Source organism: Hermetia illucens, chromosome 1, assembly GCF_905115235.1.
Source record: "Hermetia illucens chromosome 1, iHerIll2.2.curated.20191125, whole genome shotgun sequence".
Taxonomy (NCBI): domain Eukaryota; kingdom Metazoa; phylum Arthropoda; class Insecta; order Diptera; family Stratiomyidae; genus Hermetia; species Hermetia illucens.
This window is the reverse complement of record NC_051849.1, coordinates 39420343-39442301: the sequence shown is the minus strand read 5'-3', so window position 1 is coordinate 39442301 and position 21959 is coordinate 39420343. Positions and strand designations below refer to the sequence as shown.

The 21959-nt window shown below is 40.7% G+C and overlaps 2 protein-coding genes across 2 annotated transcripts; one reads left to right on the top strand and one right to left on the bottom strand.

Moving 5' to 3' along the window:
• Window positions 1-1655: 1655 nt before the first annotated feature.
• Window positions 1656-11143, bottom strand: LOC119647157 (augmin complex subunit dgt5). Its single transcript, XM_038047964.1, has 8 exons — window positions 10999-11143; window positions 10788-10923; window positions 6155-6311; window positions 5826-6065; window positions 5007-5766; window positions 2366-2479; window positions 2054-2241; window positions 1656-1994 (listed from the first exon to the last, which is right to left on the bottom strand). Exons 1-8 carry the CDS (start codon window positions 11091-11093, stop codon window positions 1732-1734), a joined length of 1953 nt encoding a protein of 650 aa, XP_037903892.1. The 5' UTR covers window positions 11094-11143; the 3' UTR covers window positions 1656-1731.
• Window positions 11144-11631: 488 nt separating this feature from the next.
• On the top strand, window positions 11632-19913 carry LOC119646388 (ceramide-1-phosphate transfer protein). The gene is made up of 3 exons (XM_038046831.1): window positions 11632-11925; window positions 18990-19201; window positions 19256-19913. Exons 1-3 carry the CDS (start codon window positions 11810-11812, stop codon window positions 19549-19551), a joined length of 624 nt encoding a protein of 207 aa, XP_037902759.1. The 5' UTR covers window positions 11632-11809; the 3' UTR covers window positions 19552-19913.
• The last annotated feature ends 2046 nt before the right edge of the window (window positions 19914-21959 follow it).

The following is a 21959-nucleotide window of genomic DNA, read 5'->3' as shown; positions in this document are numbered from 1 at the left end:
ATTTACTCGATAAATTTTTCAATACAGGGGTCAATGTATTAATCTAGTGGCACTAAACTAACCTTTGTTGTCTTCGCTGGCGTATACTCTGAATGCCCTTGAAGTTCCCCTGTTGATTGCTTTGTCCCGGACGCTTTGGCCGGTTTTCGCCCTTTCATCTACATTGAGTTGACATTCTTCTTGACTCTGAAATGTAATGGTGAATCCACGTTTCATCCAGTGTTATGTACCAATGCAAGGTGCTCAGAAGTGGTGGGGAGGAAGACAGGTCGACAACCCTGTCGGCTGAACCAAAACCAAGTAGCCGAGGAGAACCTCCATAGTGGTGGCACCGGGAGACGCTGTATCACATTGGCTTGCCGGCCGTGATGCAGTAGGCTCCAAAGGCCTAATTAGGACGAGTCTGCACGGGGACTCATCTGAAGTGGAAATAGTCACGAAACCAGGAAAGCCCCTGGACTCACATACTTCAGGAGAATTCCTGTCGTATGTGCGTTCAGCTCGGTTGTTTGCGGTTGGACCCCTTGTGGGAGCTTCATGTGGGTTGTGGTTGCGTTCAAGCGAACAGAGACCTTCGGGTCTCAGCGTGGTGTTGCGTTTCAACACGGGTGCCGTGCTCCTTAGTTCGGCAGAAATTTTGGTAGGTCTTGCATCCACCAGTATGAATGCTGAGCCATGGATTCGGTATAGACTGGTACCATCGTAGCTTGCTTCGGTGTGGCTCTGATTGTGGTCACAAATTCAATTAAGTCTACAAGACAGGTACTCACATTAAATCCCCAGGACTCTCGTGTTCCGATGGAAAAAATCCTTTCTATCTCGCATAAACAGTTGCAAACAGCGCTCTGAATCATCAATTCGCGGCACCAGCTTGGAACAAATTTTTTTCATATCCACTGTGTCCAAAATTGTGGATGATACAATTCTGGACACAGTGCCCTTTGATATCTTCATTACATATGTGTCTGAAGTTCCTTACTAAGGCAGGCTTAGACCGTATACCGGTTGTTGTGCCGTTGATGATGATGATGGTGATTTTTTGAGCCACATTCCTTTTCCTTCAAATTTATTCTAGAGTTTGTTTGATAATTGTAACCCACCATGTGTTTAGATACGGTGAAATGCAAACTCAAGTTACTGAGTTAAACAAATGATGGTGGTTTCGCGCTGTGCATAATAATAATAATAATCGTTGCCGTAACAATCCAATTGGTTCAGAGCCTTGAAATATGTTAGAGCACTTCATTCAAAACCGTAACAGTACACTAGAGGATTACAGTACCCTATAGGAGGCAGCAATCTCCTTGATGAAATATTACTTGCCGTTATATTATAGTTTAATGAAATCATCGTAATCCTGACATAATTTTCTCCAATTTCTCAGAATAGGATGTTTCCCGATTTCCCTGCAGATGTCGATCGCAGCGAATTGATCACAATTTAAGAAAGCGTAATCATTTTGTTGCTGACTAATGGGTCGGCCGTCCTAGCACCAAATGGCGCTTAATAATTGAGACGTTAGGTTAGTTTATGCTCCATTCGTGGATTGATTGTTTTATTAATGTGCGTTTGTTTTTATGTAAATTTCCAGAGCACTCTATACAAAACTAGTTTTATGGATTTCGAATACATTAAACTATTTTTTAAGAGGGATGTTGTAAATTTTATATTTTGATTTTTACATCTATAGGTAATATATATAATTAAAATCCTTTGCCTATCATCTAACGTTCACTTACTCTCGGATTCGTCTTTCTTTAACATACGATAATACATCAGAAATTCTGCGTAATAATCAGCGTAAGCCCTGTTATTAAAAAGTTTAGATTGAGGTACAAAACTATGTAAAGTATTATCTAATATAAATTTATAGCATTTGCTTAGTTTTCGCAATTTTTGATTTGTTCTTATTCCAGTTGTCTTTATCTGATCAAGCAATTCGACAATTTCTTCTCCCTTAGCAGCGGCGCAGGCTTTCAATGTACTTAGGCTAGCTGTAGAGATAAAAACATAAAATAATCGAAAGGGTAAATAGATTGTTTGAATATCATACCTTCAGGAACCACGATATTTGACTTTCTATCCACGGCGTGTTTCTGGAGGACTGAATTCCATTTCAACCAGATTTTCATCTCTTCGATTGAACCATATGGTGTGGATAGATAATTTGGAATTAGTTGGAGGACAAGTGGCGATTCTGAAGTGTTGGTAATAAGAGGATTCCGATGAATGTAGAAGAAACTGAAAGACAATAAAAATTATTAGAACAATTGAGTGTTAACTCAGAAATAAAAGAAATATTATTATAAATCGAAAGAAATTTCGAGGAATTCCCACAGATGCTCAATAATTAATTTCTACTCACCAATTTTTAGTTGAATAGCGTAGATTATCCATTGGTAGATCAATGAATATCAATAATTCGTCAACATGTCGTGCAACTTGATTCACCTTGTTTTTCATCACACTCGTTTCTGACCTACAAAAGACAGGACTGAATTGCTGCAGTTCATTTTAGACGTTTCATAATTTTAAACTATGTTTTATTCAATCTATTATTAACGGGACGAGGAATGAAGATCCATCTGAATGAATAGTTCTTTATACCATCTCAATTCGTTGCGTGAAAAATAATTTACACAATTATGATTTGCTCAATAATAGATTATCAATTTCGAAATGTATATTACCCACGACCCACCTATTATAGTGTCATCCCTGAAAACTATATAGGGAAGGATTCCTATAATCTAAACAGTTAAGAAATAAAGAGAAAGAAAGAAGTAATCAAACCAGCGACATTATAAGCTTGTTTTAAACGATTTTTATACTAAATACAATCTACGCACCGAAATTAAATTAGGAGCGCCACTTTATGCAGGTTGCGCTAATGCGTGAAGCATAACGCAGTTCATCATTGGCTGATAGTATTGATCCGAAATATTTAAATCGCTCAGTTCTGTGTAGGCACTGTCGCTGACAGTGATAGTGCTTGTTTCATTGGCGCGGCCGTCAAAAATTCAGTTTTATTCAGATTCAATCTGAGACCGTATTGCATGAGACGGTCATTCCACTTTTGAACAAGTTGCTCAAGATCAGCTTTGCTATGAGACTCTAGGAAAACCTTATCTGTATAAAACAGTGTATAGGGTACTGGACGTTCGATGTCCTGTGACAGTGCCCATAACAAGAACAAAGAGGAATGGTGAGAGGACACATCCTTGATGAACATCGAGAGATACACGGAGGGGATTTTATCCACAACCAGATGCTCGTGTCGCTCATAAATTTCATCATTATAGAGGCTACGGAATCGTCTATTCTCATGTAGGGGGACTAAAAATTTCTCGGAGGGCTCGTCTTTCCAATGCGGCCAAGAGTTCATAGTTTTTCTTGCTAAGAACCCAGGTCTTCTAGGAATACATCAAAACTGGCAAGATCATTGTCTTATATAGTCAGAGCTATGACCCTATGGTAAGACGTTTCGAGCGAAACAATTTTTGTAACTGAAATAGCTTCTGTTAGCTGCCAACAACCGATTCAATACTTTGTTTTTTTTATTATGTTTAAGGATTGAGGAGTTCTCATCCACTTGATGTCGAACCGAGGACCAAGGACCGCTTGTTTAGACCTATACTTCAAAAAATATTAGGCGAAGACAGATTTACTTTGCCCAGGGAGCAGGGTGGCCGCTGGGGTTCGCAGGTGTTAAATGCTTCTTTATATAATTCGCAGAACACGACATATATTGAGCGTAAATCCGCCCATACTTTGGGCCAGAGCTGAAAATATTTTGTTTAGGGATTGAAGAGTCACTTACTATTTTTTGAAGTTTGGGTGCTAAGCCCTAAACGAAGGGTCCGTGGACCAAAAACAAGAGGGAATAAGCTGCTTCCTATTTGGTCCGGTCCGACATCAGGTGGATGTGGACTTCGATTAGTCACCGTAACATGTGGATATGGACTGTTTCTCCAAAGAAGGGTATTCGTCCGCGTGCTTCCTGCCCTCGCAAAGTTAATAACAAAACTAATTTTGAAACGCATCAAAGAATACTTCGAAGCTTGATCGACAGACAACAAGCGAACTCTCTCTATCTGCATTAACGAGCATAGCATCGAGTGCTTCGATGAATTTGTATATCTAGCGTAGTTTCGGTGGCACTAAACTGCATGTCACACGACAAATTAACAGCATTAGATCAGCTTTCGCTGCCTTAACTAAAATCTCAACACCAAAATCAAATTGAGACGGTTCTAAGTCTTTTCTGTGTTGCTATATGAGAGTAGCATATGGATAGTAACCCCCACTGTCACTCAGAGGCTCTAAGGGTCAGTAAACACCTATCTGCGAAGTATAATCGGAAACCTAATATTACTTTGAATAAACAACTTGGTTGGCGAACAAGTCAGTTACCCGTGGGCAATGTTATGGGAAAGTGGAAGTGGCCATGGATAGGTCATACATTAAGGATGGGCGACAATTCTATTGCTGGCCACGCCAAGCAGCGGAACCCACTATCCCAAGATGGCTGACGAATGTGTCGGCCCAAGAGCATTTGGTGTAGAACAGTTGAGGGGGATTGCTGACGTCTCGGGAAGTCGTGAAAAGAGTTGAAGCGCATTTCAGTGGACCGGGTACCATGTTGATGCCCTATACTTCCACAGGGCGACCGTATATATATTCTACCTTTAACAATTTTTTCATGTGAATAAACCTTATAATACCTCCACTTATAAAATTTATCAATTTCTGAAAGAAAAAAATGGATAACAGCCTATTTCACTTGTAAACATTTTCTGGTATCATGCTAATAGAACTTAAGGGTTACTTTAAAATATAAATCTGCTCGGACCAAAAATTCAATTTTGGGAATGTTGGATTTCGGCGATATGCCTAAGTGTATATTTATTTTGTATAACAGTTCGTAATTGTAATACAAAATAACTGTAAATTTGAGTTATTAAATTGGCTTGCGATATAATAAAAATTTCCAATTATTAACTTACCTTAAAGTTGTGTTTGCAATTGAACTTTCCAAATCCATTTTCGTGCTGCACAAAACATCCGACATTTCAAAACTGTCAGTAATATTACCAGTTTTTATTAGTTTTTTCTTATTACTGCGTGCAGCCTTCAGCATACACTGCAGGATCTTCTTTGAATAAGTAATTTTCGGTTTGATTTCACCAAGACTAGAAATCTCCTGAAAGATTCTATTAGCGAGTGAGCTGATTTCATCATAAATTTGTCTTGTTGTGTTCAGGAGCATCTGATGGTCTTCAGTCTTCTGTTTTCCATTGGCTAGTTGTGCTTTACGTGAATTGATTTCCTTTTTCAGATATTCCACCTGTCCTTTGCTAAATGATTGTGTGTTTATTTTTACGATGTAGTCAGACATGATATCTTCGAGAGCCTTGTTGCCTGCCGCATAATCACTCAGTTGCAGTTGGAGCGCAGTTACAAATCGTTCATGTACCACGGGGAAATTCTCACTGTATTTAGTTGATTCTTGCTTTTCAGCGGCATACTTTTGAATAATATTGAAAAAGGCAGTTCTAGCTTTCAATATTTCTACCTCAAAAGGTGAAAATTGTTCCGGTATAGAAGATGTTTCCGAGCAGTTTTCCTTTGTGAGAGCGATAATTTGTTGGGATAGATTTTCATTGGCTTTGAGAATAACATTCCATAATACCCAATTGGGAATGTCTGCAAGAATTCTTCGCACTTTTGCCCAAATATCACATTCGCTATCATGAACTTTGAAATCTATGAAAAGATAAAATTACAAGAAAAGGGAAATATTTAAAATCATTTCTAAATGCTACCATTATGGTGTGAATCATAAAAATCGCGCAGGACGCCCATTGCTTGCTTCATCGCATCAGTTGCAGTGGATTCACTTGAATTTGAAGTTTTCATTTTTACAGGCATTACGGCAATCATACGTTCTCTATTCGCTTCTTCCTTTTCGATGGAATCGACCAAGGAATCGGTTTTAACTTCAAGAATATTAGTTTTTGCATTCATATTTTCCAACTTATGTTGCAATTGTATTTTATAAAGATCTGGAAAAGGGACGTAATAATACGTGCCGATGTTAGAATTATTTTTGACAAACAAATGATCTTTCCAACACAAAATCTGTGCAACTTACTTTTATTTCTCACTGACGACATAATACTGTCGTATGAGCTTCTCAACTCTGTTATTTTAGACTCTGATTTTTCCTTGGTCTTCTTCAACTTCTCCATCTCGCAATATCTTTGCATTTCCTTTGGAAGGAAGGATCTGGCTAGAGTTTGTGATGTGCACTAGGAAAATGCGTGAAGAAAACGGATTTTAGATCAATACTGGAAAGGATATTTAATTAACTGTCTAAAAGATTGTTCGCTAACACACATCCATAGAACCTAACAATTAGCATGTTGACAGAAAAATATCGTAGGTAACAACCAAGGGTACTAGCTATACGGCACAATTAACAGCAAACAACTAGATCGCATTTAATGAAGGGGTGGTGTTCGCCATCATGTGTCTGCAGGTGAAGATCATTTATTGGTCTGTCCTTAGCCTAGTTTAATTCTTCAACGACAATTTTTCGTGATGATAACAGTTCTGACACCACAAACAGTCAGTCACAACACCACAAACAATCAGGGACAACTTTTTGCCGGGCAGCAAGTTAGTCCGAACAAAACAAATACGTGTCTGTACGCTAAATGTTGGTACCCTAACTGGAAAGACCAAGAGACTCGCAAGAGCCCTTCGGAAAAGGCGCATTGATATCTGCGCTCTGCAAGAAACCCGGTGGTCTGGTGCCAAAAGCTGCGACATTGAACGCGAACGCCGTAAAAATGGCTATAAACTTCTCTATTTTGGTAACCCACACACTCAATGTGGTGTTGACATTGCCATCTCAGAGGGTTTCCGTGGTACCATTAAAGAAGTCGAACGATTTGATGATCGGCTGATGAAGCTCACCAGTATATCAGCTGATCGCACTATTCATTTCTTCACCGCGTACGCACCACAGACAGGTCAACCTGATGCCGAGAAAGATGCCTTCTGGCAACTTCTCGATGAAAAGACTTGTCACATGCCTGCTGACGATTATATCATTATTGCTGGCGACCTTAATGGTCATGTGGATGAAAAGGCAGACGGTAACAGGTGCCATGCGGGAAAGGGGTTCGGAGCGCGCAATGAGGGTGGCGAGCGTATAATCGATTTTGCGGACAACCATGACCTTGAACTTATGAATATATGGTTCATCAAACGATTGTCTCATCTTCCTACATTTTATAGTGGGAAAGTCAAACTCAAATCGACTATATTCTCATAAGACGCCGACATTTTACCACCGTCACTATTTGCAAAGTCGTTCCCTATGAGACCATCGCACCTCAACATCGGCCGCTGATTGCCGTCCTGCGAATTAACCCACCGATAAAACAGCGTGAGGAACGCACTGGCCCGCGGCGCATTAAATGGTGGCGATTTGGTGAGAAGAAAGAAGAAATGATCTCACTCCATATACATATGGAGAAACACCGTGAGAAGCATCGCCCTCTTTACATTGCCTTTCTGGATCTAGAGAAAGTGTTTGACCGTGTGCCACACGAACTCATCTGGTATGCTTTACGACAACACTTAGTGCCAGAAGGACTCGCGGCCTGGGCTCAATTGCTCTACCACGATCCGAAAAGTAGAGTTCGAAGTATGGCGAGTGTATCAAAACCGCTTCGTATCTGTGTTGGTGTTCATCAAGGAAGCGCCCTCTCACCACTCCAATTTGTTCTTGTTATGGACACCGTCACACGGGATATCCAACGTCCAGCGCCCTGCACACTGTTTTATGCAGATGATGTTTTCCTAGCATCTGATAGCAAAAACGATCTCGAGCAACTTGTTCAAAAATGGAATGATCGCCTCAAGCAACACGGTCTCAGATTGAATTTAAACAAAACTGAATTTTTGACGACCGATCCCCATGAAACAGACACAATCACTGTCAGCGGCAGTGATTTGCCCAGAACTGAGCAATTTAAATACCTCGGGTCAATGCATTACGAAATTGCTTCACGCATTAACGCAACCTGGATGAAATGGCGTCCCACAACTGGTGTTCTTTGTGATCGACGTATCAACGAACGTCCCAAATCTAAAATTTACCGCAATGTCGTCCGTCCTGTGGCTCTCTATGGTTCTGAGTGTTGGCCGACTATAAAAGACAATGAACGGCGGTAATGGGCACGAAGATGTTACGTTGGACTAGTGGCGTGACATGTTTTGACCACATCCAAAATGAGGATATCCGCGATCGTTATGGGGTTGCACAGATCGTGGAAAAGTTGCGAGAGAGGCGACTTCGATGGTATGGTCACGCAATTCGTGCTAACGAGAATTCACTTGCCACGATTGGTCTGAACATCGAAGTCGATGGTAAACGACCAAAAGGCAGGCCTAAACAACGGTGGTTTGATACGCTGGATGGGGATTTAAAAACCTCGAGATTGCACCCAGATCAGACATTCGATAGAGCCAAATGGCGAAACCGATCACGACGAGCCTTTGTCCCGCTTGTGAACGGGAATGTGCTGTCAATATCGAAACGATACTCTCCTCTATGTTATTGTTACGACCACCAAAAACAAGGGGTTGTTCTTCACGAGCAACCACTTCTCTTGCACTTGTACATGGCTTTACGTTCTTTACCAAGACGCGATCATCATCATGGCCGATTCAGAGACCGGTCTCTGCATTTAAGAAGGTGCTTACAATACATTCTATGTTACACCCATTAGAAGACATTGCTTGCTAGATATAGGCCCCAATATTCGCCATTAGCCGACTTAAGACCGAAACTCCAGCTACAGGTTTGTTTGCTGCTTTTTTAATTTGCTCGAAAGAGCTCATCTTTGACTCGAGCCTCAATCCAAGGTACTGAAATGTAGGTTTTGACTCGATTATCAACTCGTCGATCGATATGGGACGCAGGGTGAGGATTTTTTTTTATTCAAGATGACTACTTTGGTTTTTTGCAACGCAAGGTTGCAATCATGAGTAGGTCGTACATCCGCTTACCCGTCACATCAACATCATCTGCATAATGAACTAAGCGGGACTTTTTTTGGCATGCCGAGTCTTAGTAGGCTATCGTAAGAAGCGCTCCAGAGGTCCGGCCCTAGAATGGATCTCTATCTAGTGTCTCATAGAGCAAGGAGCGGTTTCACAGATAATTCCTCAATATCCATAAGAGATAGCCCTGCACGTGGAATGAAGTACCTAGTGTGCCTAGAATGTTTTTATATCTTACAGAATTAAAGATATTTCTAACATCAAACGAACAGGGGCTGATCTCACGACAACGACCTTTGGCTATCGAAAACAGACTATGATTGGTTTCTGGAATGTGTGCGCGTTCTTCGACAACGGTAGCGAGGCTCCTCAGAATGCTCGCTTTCTCCAACTTGAGCGGGATTTCCAGTGATATAAACTGGACATTTTGGGCCTAAGCGAAGTAAGATGGTGAGACTCTGGAGAGTACTCCTCTTCCTTTTGCGGCAATGTGCTTTTGTACTCTGGAAAGCTAGGTGGTGGCAAACGCAATCCAGTGTTGGGTTGCTTTTGACGGCCACCGCATTGCGCGTTCTCTTGCCCCGGTTTCTGACAGATTTCTAACTGCAAGATTTCGGTCCAGGTTAAGGGGCATTACAAATGGACAATGTTACGCACAAACGGAGATTTCCGAAGTAGTGGAAAAGGATGCTTTCTACGAGCAATTAACGCGATTCAAGAAAACCTTCCTAAAGGTGAGATTGTGATCGTGACGGGTGATCGGAATGTCAGGATAGGATCTGACAGCACCTTGCTCGGGCAGGTGATGGGGACACTTGGTCTTGGCGATCATAACGGTAATGGTGGGAGGTTTGTGAATTTCAGCAGCCCCCACCGCTTCATCATTGGTAGCACATTGTTCAAGCAGAGAGCCTGCCATAAGGTTGGGTTTCAACTGACCGACGCCGTACGAGTAATCAGATCAACCACTTCGCGATCAGCAGTAGATTTAGGAGTTGTCTTCTGAATGTGCGTAACAAGAGAGGCGCTGGCATCGGGCTCGAAAGGGATCATCACCTGATGGTCACTTACGTTCGCTTGCATGTAGCGCAGGACATTTCTGGTGAAGCTGGAGAGCTCCGAACCCGGAACCAGTTTTGAGTGTGACAATTGGAAGGATATCTATGATACGTGCTCCCTGCCGTAGGAAAGATATAGCTAAATAGCTAAAATAACCCTGGAACGCATCAAAGAACATCTCGAAAGCTTGATTGATAGAGAACAGGCTGGTTTTCGCTCGGGGTCCTCCTGCATTGACCATATCTACACCTCACGGACCATTTTGGAACAATATGCGTATCCAATTAGATCAGGGCCTTGAAGTGTGTAAGAGCACTTCATTTAAGACCGTAATGGTACACTAAGGGATTATAGTACCCTGTAGGAGCAATGTGGTCAGCATGCTCGAGATTATTACACTCATTTGACTCAGGTACTAATTCACAGTTGAGTCGACTGGTATCTGACGTGAAATCACGATACAAATCCCACTGCCACCAGCGACATTTGAACCGCCACCTTCCGTACGACAGCATTGTGCTCTAACCACTCAGCTATCCGGACACTATCCTGTTATTTTTCATAATCAAATCATGAATGAATTTTGTGCTTTTATGCATGTTGAGATGCAATAACCAACAGAAAACCGTTTAGGAACTTCCTATACTCACAGAAGCAAATTGCTGATCTAACTGCTCTGCTTTGGATAGTAAATTATTTAGTCTCGCTTTCCGTGTTTGATTGCTTGGTCGAACCCGCTTCATAAGGTTTAACATGATATCGCCACCCTGACGTGACTTCAAGACCCTAAAATTCAAAGCATTAGTAACGATGTCAGTGAAACGGACGTAAACATCTGCTGTTTATATGGACAATACTCACGATTTCAAGGCATCATCCGAGGGGAGATTATTTGCTGGCACGCCAATTTGATTCGCCCACTTCTTAAAAGCAATAATATCTTCATCGAGAGGCATTTTCACAACAAAAACGCTTTAAAATTATTCAAACTTAAAGAATTGGGTAATTGACAATTCAAACCGTTCAAAGTAGTACTAGATTGAGAGTTTGCCAAGAATAAATCACCATTCTTCCCCTTTAGCTGACAAATAAAAATTCGAGTATCGAATCATTGAGCAATGTAGAGAGGAGGAGATTTTAAAGGATGGCGGGAATTGACCACCCAGGACAGTTTTTTATTTTCAAATTTTTAGTCATTTCATTTTGAGGTTTCTTAAGTGTATTCTAAGCAAAAAATTAATATTCCTATTTTCTAATGTTTCTATAATTTTCCGTAATTCTATCTTCCTTGTTATCGACGTTAAGTTAGATTGAACGGATGCTTTTGGTCTTATTTTGCTATGAATAATCTCAAGATCTTAAAGTTTGCACACGGGACTGGACAATATGTAGAAGCTTCTAAGCCCTCTAGGCTGTGGCAAAAGCTTTCGATATTGAATGTCAAATTTACTTTCTCTTTTTCACTCTCTCGTTATTGTTAAATGAAAGCGATCACTGCCCCAGTCACATCAGCTGTTGAGTTGACAGTGACATTGTTTTGTTGCTCGCTGGCAGTTGCCTGGGGTGAAGTGGACGGTTTTATTTCACCTGACTCTTGGGATTTTCTTTGATTTTAATTAAAACTTTTAGGCAATAATTTTCGGTCGTATTTAGTCACCGGGTGAACCTTGACATGACTGCGGAAACGTTTGACTTGGAAAAAATCCTCCGCCTTTTTGAGAGGAGTCTCCACAGCGATGATGACGTGCTCATGGACGAATACTTGGAAGGCTACAAAGAAATTAGCAAGTAAGTGCCTATCGTGACTGGTAGACATTAGTGATTTCTGCGGTTAGATTTCGTGGCTGAAGGTCGACCTGGATTCGAAGGATAATGCATGCAGCAATTCGCTATCTTGGGCTTGTGCGAAATTTCTGGCAAACAGTGTCCACGTTGATTGCTTCAGACAGTTCTTGATGTGGGGCTCGTTATCTTATATTGTAAAAGAATATCTAATCAGAATCTTGTGAAATTTAACCTTTGCAGTTTCTATTGCCACATAGTTACACATCAGCGCTTGCGAGTACCGGAGTCGATTGATTTCACGCCTTTATCTTGGATCAGGACTTGATTTCTGATAACTATTGCCTTGATTTATTGCTGATACAATAAAAGTCATAATATTGGATTTAAACCAGTACACCGAACTGGTGGTAAACAGTCGAACAAAGGTTTGGAAAATGGCGCGATCAAACATTCCAAATTTGACGGGTTGTTCCCTCACGAAAATGACTCGGTGTTTCTCTGTTTTGTAGGCATAACATATTTCATGATCTTGTTTTTTCAATGGCCGAATTTACACCGTCAGTATTTCATCAGTCTGCCATAAGTCAATCCATCAAAACTGCACTGATGGACTGGCGTGTTCAGTATAAACAAGGCAATAAAAATCCACTTTTGTTGCATGTACTTAAAGATACGGACCATTCGGAAGTCATGTTTCGATAAACAACACATTGACAGTTGCATTACACTCAACTTATCATCAGTCCAGCCAGGCTGGCCGAATTTATTTAAAAATCTAAATTTTTATCAGCCCATCAGTCACTGCCATAAGAATACACGAGACAATCAGTTTGCCATAATTTTGTCATTCAGACTGATGGAATACTGATCCTCTAAGGTCAGCCATAGTTATTCCCGTCCCTTCACCAGATCCTGTGAATATCAAAGAAAATCTGCTGACTTCTTTCGATTCATTTCTATTGCCATTTTCACGCTGTTGTTCTTATTGAATTTACATACCGGAGTAAAACGATCAGGGTCATTTTTTCAAAAAACCAAGGCGGTGGTGCCGTCTAATAGACAATCACGGGATGAATCAAAGCATGGACTCGGTTAAGAAGAATGTGGTAACAGTCCCATGAAATTAACGAGGGAAAATATGATATGCCGGCAAAGCACGATCAAAGTCCGCACGCTGACGGATAAAAAATGGTCAGGGTTCAATTTAGTTTTATCATCCGTTCATATACCCTTCTGTTAATTGTTTAGATTTTGAGTTAGTTATGTTGTTTCCGATATAGGCGGTTATTTTTGTTGCTGTTTTTCAGTTTTTCTGGAGTTCTGGTACAATGTCAAGCAGTGATTACGATACCGACTCATCTCGGGAAAGTGTTGAGCCTAGCAAAAGGAAAAAGGAAAATAACTGGAAGAATGACCAGTGCTATGCAACATTTACGCGGAACGACTCACGAGATTAGTGAAGATTGTAAGTGCGCTCGCTTTAAATGATTTGAAGCTATCAATCCCGACGGGAAAACTAGAATGCTCAAAACTAATATTTGGCGGGATTTGTTACTGTTTTACCAGTACAACGCCGAAAACCTGGAGCCAAGGCACTTTTAAGTAATCTTCATATAGTTATAGGATTCGAGTAAATAACGATGACTCGTTAAATGACGTTTATGTCTGTCAAAAAGCATTCTTGGCAATCCTCGAGTGCAAACATTAAAAAAAGTTTACTTAACCCGATGGTCGAGGCACACATTTGAACAGGCGCCATAAGTTGTTAGATGAAGTCAGAGAAAACGTGACGACTTACATAGAGTCTTTCAAAGTTAGGAAATCTCATTATTCCACAATAAACGATAGGTAGGTAGCGCTGTGGTGCGCCGTTTTGATGCCACAAACTCCTAAGACCGTGACTGCTGTTATGAGAGCAAGGAGGCGGAGTCTAGCCGGCTCGGATCTTCAGAGCCAGCCCGTAGCATTCACCAAGGAAAGCAGCCATCGACAGACTTCCAATATCGCTATAGAATACACTGGCGAAACTTGGGAGACCATACGACTTGGATACACAGTGTATATTCGAGAAAACTCCCGCGCCGACTCCACATGCCATCTATAATCCACCGGTAAAGAATATTGAGTCATAACCTTGTAACACTTTACCCTGGTTGGAAAGTCCACAGCAAAGTTTCTCGTCAACTTCAGCTTGCGTGTGGCATACTTCGTGGGGAATCCTCAGATTGAGAGCATCTGCCGAGCAGGACTGCAGAGTCCCAGTAGCACCTACACATGTGGTTCTTTCAATCCTATTAAGCTTCATCCTATTGTATTTTTGCTCAAAGCCTGCCACTATACAATAGAGCCGTAAGTTAGGATCGGACGCACTGTAGCGGTGTACATCCAGAGAACCATCCTCGGCCGGAGATCCTATTTCTTTGGAAAAGTTCTCTTGCAAGCATAGAATTCAGGTATCCTTGGCTTGGTGGTGAATAGCATCACTTTCGTTTTGGTTGGGTTTATGCCAAGTTCACATCTTGCGGCCCACAGACACACTTTTCGCAACACTCCTTTCATGATATCGCTCATAATGGACGGAAACATCCCTGACACTGATGTCACAAAGTCGTCGTCATACGCCACCACCTTCACCCCGCGGCTGTCCAATGTTCGTAAAATTTCGTCCATTACTATTAACCAGAGCATCGGAGAGATGGCGCCACCCTGGGGCGTGCCTCTATTCACAGCTCTGGTCAAGTGGTTGCCTCTTAGATCCGACTGGATTATCCTGGTACTTAGCATCCAATCGAATCCAATGCGTAAAACACCCCTCCAATCCAATACTGGTCAAGGCCTCCTTAATGGCATTGGTACTAACGTTGTTGAAGGCTTCCTCTATATCCGAGAAAGCAACTAGGATATACGGCTTGTACTGCAGCGATCGCTCAACCGTGCCAATTACCTCGAGGACGGCGGTTTCGGTGGATTTTCCTTTGAGGTAGGCATACTGGGACTTAGAGAAAGGTGTTCTCTCCATAATCGCCCTTAAGTGGATGTCCAGGACGCGCTCTAGGGTCTTTAGCACGAAAGAGGTCAAGCTGAAGTCCGTTGCGCACTCATGACCGCGCCTGCCCGCTTGCGGTATGAAAACCACGCGTGCGTGTCTCCAGGATCGTATCGTCGGTAATTACCGATTTGATAGTCTCGTACAGCTGGGATGGCAGCAAACTCTCCAAGCAAGGTTCTGACTCATAGTCCTCATCGCTGGCGGGAAAGTGCGTTTGAACCAGCAGTTACAAGGTTTCACTAGAAGATTCTGTCCAGGAGCCTTCCGACTTTTTAAGAAAGGATAGCCTCTTATGTTGCTTGGACAGAATCTTACTGAGCCTCGCGGATTCACTGGTGCTTTCGATGCTCTGACAATAGTCCAACCAAGACTGCCTCTTGGCGGTCCTGGTGGTCGACTTGTAATTCTTCAGGCAGTCCTTGTATGGCTGTATGGGTGTTTATGCCTCTAGCAGATGTTGAAGATTTCTCTGGTAAGCTTCCTGAGGCTGGAGAGATCTTCATTCCACCACGGTGGCAGTGTCTTTTTGCTGTACTTAGTAGGGCACGGCGGTATCGAATGCCTTTTCCAGAGCCCCGACCTTTGACTCCAGTTCGTCTGTCGTGCCAATCTTACCAATTTGCGCACCGGAGAGTTTGTTCTTAATTACTTGACCAAACTTTTTCCGGTCGATCCTCCTGGGGTCCCTGAAGGGTTTGGAGACCTCTGCGGCGAGCTCTAAACTGAAAAGTATCCAACTGTGATCCGAGAAGGATCTCTGGACAGACATTCTCCAGTCCTCCACCCTAAGGATCCCATTGTCGGTTATTAGGGTGATATCAAGGACCTCCTCCTAACCGCACAGTTCTCCGAGCTGGGGATATGATAATTATTATTTTCATAACCCAATTTCCTATTTTCTTTATTCCTTTCCGACTCCACAGTATTAAAATTAACATTTTTTAATTAGTCATTTAAAATGGTTTCGAAATTTTTTAGCCAAAATCTTCTTAAGCCCTAAATGTTATATGCTAACTGATCAATTGTCACAGTTAAAACAAAAATAATTATTGAATCTTCTGATCTTCTATCATTTCAACACTATGTGTATTTTAAGGTATCGTTTTATGAGATGTGAAAAAAGGATTCCATTTTTCGCATACAGGAGTAGCACTTTCTCTTTATTTTTGGGGATTCGAATGGAAAACGAAAAATGACTGGAAAAAGAAAAACGGTTGGTTTTGGGCGATCGATCGATCATAGGGGATTTGATTTTGGAACCCGGAGCAATGAGTTTGATTTGAAAAGAAAGGCGTCTGAGTTAATCAACTCGTTGTATATGATAATCGGCCCCGTAACTAGATATTTTGCCAGGACTCTTAGGTAACAATTTATCTAAATAAAATCGCATCAAAAGGGAGCTTAACCGATAATATGTCTTCAAATACCTCGACCATGCTAGTGTCATTTGTTTGCTCTCTTATCAAGTCTTAGACCTTTATCAAATGGCTTCGGATTTGGAAAACGAGGCAAGCACAGCTGGCCTGAAGATAAACACCAACAAAACAAAGGTTCTCAGTCATTCGTTCTGTTCATCACACTTTTCCTGTCATTATTAACGGGCAGAACATGGGGGCTATCGATCAATTTGTCTATATTGGTCGCGTTGTTTATACCAGCGTTTGCACTGAGCTTCATTCACCTGACAGATTAATAACGCTAGACCTGCCTTCGTTATTTTGTCTGAAATCGAGAAATGCTGGTATATCAACAGTAACATCAAGTTGAGGTTGTCTCGCGCCAATGTTCTCTCTGTGGTGTTATATGGGAGTAACACATGGAAAGTGACTACCCCTGTTACTCAAAGGCTCCAAACCTTCGCTAAAACCTGTCAAGGCTGTGTCATTGTTGTACTCTGGCCTAAGAAAATCTCGAACAAAGGCCAGCGTCGGCGTACGGGCCAAGTACCAGTAGATGTGTTAATTAAAAGGCAGAACTGGCAGTCGATAGATCACATTTAAGAAAGAGTGTCAACTCTATTGTTGACTATGCCAGAGAGGCCGACGAGTGAATTGCCCTAGAAACAAATGGCGCAATACTCCATTTGGGAGATATTGGTTATGAGAATTTGGAACGGTGTGTATTTGTGTCCATGCGATGCCAACACGAGATCCATCGTCATCGCTGGACACTGAAAAAAGTGTGTGTTCATTTATTCTCACTTTTGATTTAGAGCTATTCGAGTTGGCGCACGATTGTTTTATCTTAGAGGACTACAGCTTCGAGGTCATAAGCCTGCGGCACAACGTTGGCCCGAGGATGTTTGTGATTTAGTTTTGTTCAGCACAGCTGGGTGAAAAGATAAAAATTGAATTAGAGTTCCATAAAAGTTTTGGATCTATATTTTTGGAATGTTGGTAATAGTTATGAATTTGATTTTTCTTGTTTTGAGTGGATTATCTTTACACTTCTTTCCATATCGTAAATAGGGTTTGTGTGATATAAGAATTTCGACAGTTAATTTTGTTTCCCTTTTTTTAATTATTAGTTTCTCCTTTTTTTATTAAGGTTTTGTATAAAAGAAAATCCTATTAAAATCGGTTTGATGTCTGTCTGTCTATCTGTCATATGCATTTTTCTCGGAAACGGTAATAGCGATTAACATCAAATTTGAGGGAAATGTGGGAACTTTAAACGCTCACGCATACAGTGAGTTACATTATCCTACGTGAAACGAAAATGAAAGGTCTCTGCTAGTACTTCCCGAAGCCGGTGTTAGTTTTGAAATTTGTTGGAAAGGTGGGGAGTGCGGGGGATCGATGATGATCTTTTTTTCACGGATCCATTCTCAGAAAGTAAGTACCCAACCGAAAAATTTGAACAAAATCAAGAAGTTGCCACTATATCGTGCTTGGGCTCCATTTCATCCTAGAATCATGAAATAACATAGAGCATGATCCTACCAAGTTTGGTGTAAACCGCATTATTACTACCAAAGTTATAATAGGTCAAAGATGTTGCTTCTATGCAAATTCAAGACTTTGAATGTCAGTATCACGCGACAGTGGATATTGGGACGAATGTCCCCCCAAATGTTTTTATAAAAAAATACACAAAATCTTGCATACTTGAAGCGTCCAGCTTCCGGTTTCCCAACTTGTTTTCTTTATTTCGAATTGTTTTCTTTTTATTTATTTTATTTTGTTTTTCGTCTTTTCGACAGACAATGAATTCATGTAGACGAGACAATGAATTCATGTAAATAAATATTTTCAATTTGGGAATTCTTCCTTCTCCTTGCATTGTATCTTACATTTCGAAGAGGTTTTTTCTCCTCGGTTGCGGCACACGGGTCTCGATTTTTACGGCGCATGCTCAAGCCGTTTTTTTCATACTCCATTCCCAATTTTACTTTGCAATTGTTTGGTGTGATAAAGGACTATGTCTATAATATGTGAATTGTTGTATATGACCTGAGAGAGACTAAAGATTTGAAAAGGATGCCAACATTAAGAATGTTGCCTAGCAAGCCTCTGTCAACGGGACATTTCAATAAAAGTGGACTTAGGTACTGACGGACCTGTAAGACTAACTTTCGCACTTTTCCCTTTCTTTTTGGATAATTCTGCCTTTGTGATTGTCTTCACTCAGCTTGGGTTGTCATTTTGACTATCTTTGAGGTCTACGCTCATTACACGTTCAAAGAAATGTCTTACCAGACTCGAAGATTGCCACTTCTGATACTAGTTATTCTGAAAGATGCAGCAAATCAAAAAATTACTTCAAACTTCGGTCCCCTCAAAAAAAAAGTACTTTTTTGAGATAGGCTTAGAAAATTGACTGTGAGATAGCCAACGTTTTTTTTGCTTTGAAACAAATGCATTTTTGGTCACAATATCTGCTTTATCTAATATGTACAATATTAGAATATATAATTCTTAGTAGAATTAAAATAATAAGCATTCAAATACTAAAATATTTTGAATTATTGGTAAGGCAGATGTGATTGATAGATTAATATCCTATCTTATTATTGCAGATTTTTTCACTTGATGGGTTCAGTGTTTAGTTTCGTAAGCAGCGATGTTAAGAGCAAAATAGAAATATTAGAAGAATTTAGATCGAAAGATAACGCCGAAAAATTCGTAAGCTTTCGAGGTATGATCGAGTATGAAAAACATGAAAATCTGCTAACGAAGCCAAATTACGTATCCGGAAGCAGAACACTCCTCCGACTTCATCGCGGACTAGGTAACTATTATCAAAATGAAAATCGAATGTATGCTCAACACGGTCTCCTTTCAGATTTCATTAGAGAATTTTTAGGCCAACTGCCTAATTTATCACCCAACGAAAAGGCTACTGCCGTCTGCCAAGCAGCTTACAATGGCACGTTGGCCAAACATCATCCGTGGATTGTTCGTAAAAGTGCAGTAGTTGCCATGTATGCGATGCCAACACGCGAAGATTTGCTCAAGAAAGTTTGTATTGACGCTGATAAGGCAATTGCTGTTTTACCCGATTGGCTTAACGTCACGAAAATGGTTTACGATCGAACGGAAAATTTATATACAGTATATGACTTACATAGTCTACCCTAAATTGGTATTAGTTAGTTTTTGAGATTTCATTCTAAATTTTTAGGATAATTTTTTGAGGAAATTGTATGAAAAGACAGCGAGCCGTTTTTATTGTGATCATATCTAACTCAAAAACTAGAACATTCCTTTTTATCAATGCGAGCTTTTAGATGAAAAATCTAAACCGAAGATTTGCTAACTAGCTGACATCTTGCTTTATTTTTCAAATTTTACTTACATTAATTTAGTGCAATCTAGAGCAGCTGGAGAGTCGATTTTTTCAATTTGCTTTTCCAAATTGCATTGTGGTCTTCTTCAACTTCTATAAATGATAAGCTAAGTTCTAATATGAGACGTAATAAACTATTGAAAGGATCGTAAAGCTGGTCTCTGTTCACTTGTTTTTTTTTAAGCCTAAGTCTAGACACAAGAGTTTCACAATAAAAATTGAACTTATTTAAGTAAATAGAACTTTGTTTACAACAATTTCAAGAAAGCCTAAAAAAGTAGGTGAGGAAAGACAAGTAATTAATAAGTAACTATTGTTATTAACGAAGGGGACGTGTAGCGCCTACTGAAGGACTATTGTGTCCAATCGATGGTGATAGTGCACCTATCTCAATTATACTATCTCCACTACTATGTCTTATAGCCGACAAAAATGTTCGGGTGTCATTTACTTTGAAGTGCTTTAATAATTTGCCTGGTATTCGTTATAGTTCCAGGCGTAGTTTCTACTGTGCATGAAAGTCGCGCATTGCCTCAGAATGTATATAAGCACTTCACGGCACTCGCATAATCTGCAGATAATCTCCTCGGATACCCCCATTTTCGATAGGTGACAGTACACTCATTATAAAACTATAATCTTAAGAGACTTCGTGGTTAGACAATTGCGCTAGTGTTTTGGTTTTTATGTTCACAAAAGCGTTTCGGATTTCCCATTCCTTGTAGGCCCGTTTAGAATGACTCCCTCCATCGTTCTAGCTTCTCTTTATTTCTCTTGACTAAAACTCATTTTGCCAATTCTACAGAAGAGTTTTCTGTTCAAGGGGCGACGCTTTCACTGCTTTCTTTGGTAGTACGGCTGCTGCTTCGTTCATTGTCTTCTAAACCAAAATTTGGCTCAGAAGATAGAGTAGCTGGAGTGTATTGCCTAAACCGAGTGTATTTAGCTTCTCTAGGAGCTTCCATACCAGTTTGGAGTTTACCTGATATAATTTCAGTACCTTGATGGTCGGTTGATTTCCGGCAAGAATATGATCATTCTGCTTGATATACTTCGTTTCGAGGTTGAAGTAAGTAGACCTTTCTACGACTAGAGATGGTTAACTCCTGACTGAGTTGACTCAAAAGTGCCAGTCAGCTAATTGAAGTGAATGTCATTACAAAGACGGGCACCGCCACAGAAGAGTGGACGAAATCGAACTGCTTCATTTGAAGTGATAAGCAACTGCACTTCATATTACACAAAACAAGCTCAACGATACGATAAGCGTACTGCGCATGGAAATTCGCGAGAAGGAATTTGCGTCGTGCGAGTCGACCATCAGCTATATATATGGTAATATTGGGTAATCTGTTGATGTATTGCACTGTATACATAGTATTTTTCTCATTGCACTTGTAGCAAATATGGATATTCTAAGCAGCCATGTTTACAGTACGATTTTGTGTCCTGCAGATTTGTTTATCAAAATGATCTCTTTGAATTATTTAAATCGGATGTTTTGCCCTCATCTTCTCAGTCAGTCCCGTCGCATATCTCTTATTGAAATAAAGCGGCGTAGTTTCGGGGTATTGTCCGAGAAGAATATCGAGCATCGCTCAGCTTGGAGAGACTCCCACCCGATGGTTCCTCTAAATAATTTGAAAATCGCATACATATGTGATGAGGTGTTAATATGAGTCAATCATTAGAGTAAGGGAGTAGCGACACTAATGCAAACTAGTCTCTGGAGTATGTGTAGCTCTTTCACTATGGTTCGTTCTGTCCACCAAAAATACCATCGACATAAATAATCAATGGTCGTACAGCAATAGTATACATTCTGTCCAAAAAGCACCGGGGATTGTCGATTGAGACTACTTCCATTAGTGTAGGGTATGATATTTCTTTCCTAGGTTGGTGAGATTACTTTTAACTATGATGTCCAGTTTGTCTGTGATCTGTCAACCAGTGCCCTTATAACTGCTTGGCAAATTAGTCAATGTTAGTTGTGCTTGGCGATTTTTACAATGAGTGAAAATAATCAACAAAAAATTTATCTCAAATTTTGTGTTTATGGAATTTTGCGAACTGATGCATTAAAAATGTCGAAAGTTTATCTGCCAAAAACCCGTGCGCATGAGGAGTATAAAGTCGCCAAAGGGGCTGGGAGCTTGTCAACGGCTTGCCTCGTTCTGGATACCCGTCTACAAGTCTAATC